The 5,857-nt window shown below is 30.4% G+C and overlaps 1 protein-coding gene across 1 annotated transcript; it reads left to right on the plus strand.

Moving 5' to 3' along the window:
* Nucleotides 1–4,338: 4,338 nt before the first annotated feature.
* Nucleotides 4,339–5,440, plus strand: LOC108337359 (snakin-2). The gene is made up of 4 exons (XM_017573875.2): nt 4,339–4,518; nt 4,668–4,721; nt 4,836–4,878; nt 5,104–5,440. Exons 1-4 carry the CDS (start codon nt 4,462–4,464, stop codon nt 5,286–5,288), a joined length of 339 nt encoding a protein of 112 aa, XP_017429364.1. The 5' UTR covers nt 4,339–4,461; the 3' UTR covers nt 5,289–5,440.
* The last annotated feature ends 417 nt before the right edge of the window (nt 5,441–5,857 follow it).

Here is a 5,857-nt window from a genome sequence, read left to right on the forward strand (position 1 = left end):
CGATGGTTCTTAGAGAATGATCTTTATTGGTGATGTTGCTCTGAGGTTGCAATCATTTATGGGGAGTGACCGGCCTTGATATTCGTTGAGGTAGCGATCGATTAATTAATAGTGATTAGTCGTAATGATGCATGATTCAGGCAGTGATCGTTCATAGGTAGTGCTCGGTTTGGATGACGCTTGTCTCAGACAAGGACTGTTAACGGTTAGCGGTCGTACGTAGGGAACATCCGGCCTCGATGAGGTTACCTTCAGATAGTGTTTAATCCAGTTAAGTGATCAATTAAGTGTTCGTCCGAATGGTATTTAATCTGTGGTGCACGAGGTTTGATCTTTGAGCGATCGTTTGAATAGTGTTCGAAATAATGGTAATTATCCTAGTAGAGTGCGCTGTCTCAGCGTGAAGTCTAGTGTTTGATCTTACTTAGCATTCGGTCTCTTGGTGTGCGACCTAATGGTATCCGTCTAATAGCGTTTGATGTCTAGTGTCGAGCCTCAGTGATCAATCTTAATGTTCGTGCAATCAGTATTCGATCTGGCGTTCGGTTTCTAGCGTTCGACCTAGTGTTTGATCTCAGTGTTCATTATGAGAGTGTTCGGTCATTATGGTTTCCTGAATTTAGTGTTCGGCTCAATTGTGCATGATCACCTAGCGTTCGTTTAAATGGGTTTTAGCCTAATAGTATTCATTAGATAGGGTTCGGCAAATAGCGTCCGTCCAAATAGTATCCGGTTAGAAGGTTTGGGGAATAGCTTTGTCCAGTAGCTCATCATTGTATCGTCCGAATGAGTGTCTAGTAGAAGTTTGGTATGTTGGTGCATGGGAATATCTATCCTAAATATTACATGATGTTTTTATCAAAACAATTATGCATATTTTTTTATAAATGATATATTGCATGTTAGCTCACCCTTACTTATTTGTGCATGTACTAGAAAATCATGTTTTTGCGATGATCGTATAACGTTTTTGTTATACGGGAGCAGATGAAGGGATGTCGCGTGATCTGGTGCAAGTGCAGGAAGAGATGGAGGAGTGTATTAGAAGGATTCAATGTTATCTTTTCTGTTTTGTCTGAGCTGTAAACTTTGTATAGATTTGAGCTTAAGGTTCGGGATATTACCGTAATTGTATTATTGTAATATTTCAAGTTCTGATTTTTTTAAAAAGGGCAAAATTTTTTTTGGGGTGTTACATATAATTTCAGTTTACTCAAAATCAAAATCAAAAGTATTGAGTAAATTTTCAAAATTGTTACTTTTATTATTTTAGTAAGAATATATTGACATGTTCAGTCCTATATTTGTACGATCAATGATGCATGAGTTAATAGATTATTTCGTTTATTATTTTATGTTAATTTTTTTAAAATTGTATATTCTCATAAAAAAGAAAGAAATCTTGGTGCCTTTTTGTACTCCTCTTATATTTTCCTTACTCACGTGCACATCCATCTTCTTTGTTATAACTATTGTACTGTGACCTTTGATACCACATTTGTCGTGCCTCCATCTCCCACGCCTTTGTTGTCAAGGACACTCAAGCTTGTTGTTAACGTTTTGCTTGGTTCCTTTTTCAAAAACATTAACTATCAACAGTTATGAAGATTAAAAACATACTCTCACGATTTTTTTTATGAACATGTTGTAATATTTTTAAATTTTTACTTATATGCCAAAAATGGTTCGTTTACCCACGGGTGTAACATAGGATAAAGCTAGGCCAACAATTTATGGCGTGTTTTAAAATATTGATCAATTGGGTTACAATTTTTTTATTCTAACAAGTGAAACAGACTCTGTGTATATTTTTTTTAGTATGATTAATAAGAAAAGTTTAGTCAAGCTCCCTAATTTTGTTGAAAAATCTCAAATAAGTTCTTATTTATTTATTTTTAATTGGATTTTTATTTTTAAAAGATTAAAACAATTAAGTTATTGAAGTTAGTTTTGTACTAACATCGTTAAAAAAGTGTCACGTGTCAATGCGTGGTTTTCTTGAATTTTTTTTATTTATTTTATCTTTTTTAATAAAATAAAAAAGTCACGTTTCAAACTGACATTGTGTCATGTGGTAATGATAGTATGACAATGCACTGACAGTGTCACGTGTCACTGTCAGGCCACATGTCATTGCATTACTCTCAGTTTGGTCTTTATATTTTTCTTTTGTCTCAATTTGGTCACTGTATTTTTATTTTATCTCAATTTAGTCCTAATTTAAAATATTAAAAAATGATGTCTCTCCCCAAATTGAAACAAAATTTAATTTGTATTTAAATCTTAACAAATATTTTAAAAAGATTAAGTTTGTTTATGTTTTTATTTAAATAACATAATTAACATTATATAATTAATTGACACGTGGCTTGACAGTGACACATAACACTGTCAATGTCATGTCACATTGTCATTGCCATGTGACACAACATCAGTTTGACATGTGACCTTTTTTTTTTAAATTAAAAATAATAATAAAAATAAAAAATATATTTAAAAAATTCAAAAAAGTCACGCACTGATACTTGACACCTTTGACGGTGTTAGTACTGAACTAACAACAATACCTAATTTCTTTAATTTTTAAAAGGTAGGATCCCAATTGAAACAAAAAATAAGTGAGAACCTTCTTAATCATTAGGAACTTAAAAAATGATTAAACCATAAAAAATATAAGTTTTTTGTAATAATAAATATTTAAAAATAATGAAACTTTTTTCATCAAAGTTTATCATTTTTTTTCTATTATTAACGCTTTTATATTTGAATTTCTTCTAGTTTTAATACTATGAATTCAATATAACTAGTGCATTTTTAATCTTATTGATGAAGGATTTATGATGTTTATTTGTTTTAAGGATATAACTTTAAATGAATAAGAAAATAATTTTGTAGAAATAGGTTAATATAATCTTTTTTTTAATTAGAAATTCATCTCTCTAAAATTATGAGTTAAGGAGTATTTTGTTTTCATAACAGATTATAAAGTAACAATTAGCAGATGAAGATGGTTCAAACATATTCTTGATCAAAGTAATTGTTTAAGTTTCTAGATGTTGCTTCAAGTCTTTTTTTTTTCTTTCCTTTGGAGTTTTTATTAAAGGGGTGATGATGTTGTAGGGTTAAAATTATCGGGTGTTTAGTGGCTCAATTTAGACCTCTTTGTAATGTTTTGGAGTTGTTAGCTAGTAAATGTATTCACTTTTATATTTAATGGGATTTTTTTATATGATTTTAATTGAATTCAAGATAATTGGAATTAGAATATATTTAATTCAATTTTTAAATAATTATTTTATCTTTAGGTGAAATCGCAAATCCATTATTTTTATTTGTTTTGATTTTTTTTTAAAAATTAATATAATTAAATTAGTTTTGTACTCACGGTTAAAGATGTGTTTTTTGTAGTTTTTTTAAAATAATTAAATTATTTTTATTTTTTAATTATCATATGATTGTGTTAATGTTATGGGTCACTTTCACGATAATTATCATTGTCTTAATCTTAATTTAATTTTTATATTTTTATTTTATTTTATTTTTTAAAAAATTAAATAATTTTAAAGTATTAAATTGAGACTAAGAAAATAATAACTCGTTAATACAATACTAATAAACATATTTGATTCTATCAAATTTTCCAAATTAAAAATTAAATTGAAGTAAATAAAAAATTTACAATTTCGTTACAAGAAAGCTATAAAATGATATAATTTTTTTTGGACTCAGGATTCGTACAGGGTGTACTTTCCCCCACGAAATAATTTATATTGTTTATGAAATCCTTCGGTGACTGGTGATACTGAAAGTAACAGTGTCAGAGGGTCTCCTTGTTGTTCTACCAACTATTGAGATACCACTGCTTCCAGCCTTCATCCAGCTGTATGCAATTCATCATTTCACCTCAATAACTTCAATCTTATCTCTATGCATTCAACCAACTTCGAATCAAACAAACACATTTTCTTCACCAAAATTGCATATAAATGAGACATGCAACTTAATACAAACAAATGAAAAAAAAAAAACCTGTGCACCATTACCACTGACTAAAATACTGGAACTCCGTTCCATGTTTTCTTATACTATAATCTTAATAAGTCTCTTATTATTTTATATAGATTAAAATAAATGCTAGAATATAAAAAAAATGTTTTCTTTATTTATATAATAGTAGTTAGTAAGATATATATGAAAAAATCGTACACACCGAAACAGTGTACTTACCGGCTACCACTGTGGCAGACAATGACACGTAAACCATGAGCTTTTTCTTTCTGGCATTTGATGGATTAAAATCTGTTTAAAAATAGGCTTACAAAGAGCCAAAGATTAGGCATTTTGGTATTTTCAAGTTGCAAGATGTGATTTTTTTACTACCCTTTTGCCTATATAAATGCTAGCATGTAGAGTGAGCAAATCACTAACACTCTAGCGTTTGGAGACACAATTTCTGCTGCAATGGCATTACGGGAGCTTGTACTGCTGGGGATATTGCTACTGGTTTGTGTTGCCAAGGTGCACAAATTAACATTACCAATGTCTTTCAGATATTCAGATCTTCAAATCAACTTCTTTTTGTTCACGATTAGGTAAAAAAGATTAGGTAAAAAAGATGATACTGACCACTTTCCTTCTTTCTTTTATTGTTGTTTTGCAATACACAGGTTTCATCTGATGTTAACACAGAAAAAGAAGAACTTCGCTTTCCTGATGACCCTGTATGTTTTATTTTCTTGAAAAATATCAGTCAAAATATATTTCTTTATTATTTTATATTTTTTGTGCTCGATGTAACCATATACTTATAAAATCCTTACTGGAACTCCACTCAGCTTACAGTGAGAGACGGGAACAGAAGGCTAATGCAAGACATAGGTAAGCATGACAGAAAGCAATGTCTGTAAACTTTATTAGGTTGTTAATTAGGTTGTTGAGCTTCCAGTTCTAAGCATGGAGCACTCATTTCCAAGTTTCGTTCTCATAATTGTATAATAAATAGTTACTAAGTAGACAAAACAAAAGCAAAAGTTGTTAGTGTACTTGTGTAGTCTTAAATGGCACGAGTGAATAAACCTAATTTGTTTGGGTTTGTATACACAGATTGTGGAGGGAAGTGCAAAACAAGGTGCGGTGCCCATTCAAGGCCAAATTTGTGCCACAGAGCATGTGGCACGTGCTGTGTGAGATGCAAGTGTGTTCCACCTGGTACTTCTGGTAACAGGGAGCTCTGTGGGACTTGCTACACTGACATGACCACCCATGGCAACAAGACCAAGTGTCCTTAGACCTTAGCTTCACTCCAATCTAGTTCACTGCAAATATGTGTTCTGCTTTAGTACAAATATCATCTGTAGACCTTTGTATTTCAAGACATCCCAGTCTTACGATGTCTTCTTGTTTTTACCTTTTCTAATAATGTTATGCTACTTTTCTTTAACCTAGTCCACAGCACAAGTCTTCTTAATTCTTCATCGATCCTTATCATAATCGATAAATATCATATAACCCCTCCATTTCGTGGTTCAGCTCCTAAATATAAAATCTTAGGTTTATATTTATTAGCTTATTTTAAATAAACATAAATGAATTGGATTGTTCTTTTTTTTTTATCGTTATATTTTAATAGTCGTGAAAGTTAAATTCATCCTCTTTCTCTTCATCTCTTTCAAATTTATCAGATTAATTTTATATCTCTTAAAATTCATTCAAATTTATTAAATTAATTTTGTAACTCTTAAATCTTAATATGAGAGTTGAATCCAATTACTTTCTCATCAGTTTTTACAATTTTATCACCAGGTTATCTTATAAATTGGATTGTTTTAAGTTATGATCTTATGAATTAATCGGATAT

The sequence above is a fragment of the Vigna angularis genome, chromosome 1 (genome assembly GCF_016808095.1).
Source record: "Vigna angularis cultivar LongXiaoDou No.4 chromosome 1, ASM1680809v1, whole genome shotgun sequence".
NCBI lineage: Eukaryota > Viridiplantae > Streptophyta > Magnoliopsida > Fabales > Fabaceae > Vigna > Vigna angularis.

Bases quoted from the DNA above. Each gene is read 5' to 3' on its own strand.
- LOC108337359 (XM_017573875.2), top strand. From the start codon at position 4,462: ATGGCATTACGGGAGCTTGTACTGCTGGGGATATTGCTACTGGTTTGT. The intron at 4,722-4,835 runs GTATGTTTTATT...AACTCCACTCAG, and splicing joins TTCGCTTTCCTGATGACCCT to CTTACAGTGAGAGACGGGAA. The intron at 4,879-5,103 runs GTAAGCATGACA...TTGTATACACAG, and splicing joins AAGGCTAATGCAAGACATAG to ATTGTGGAGGGAAGTGCAAA.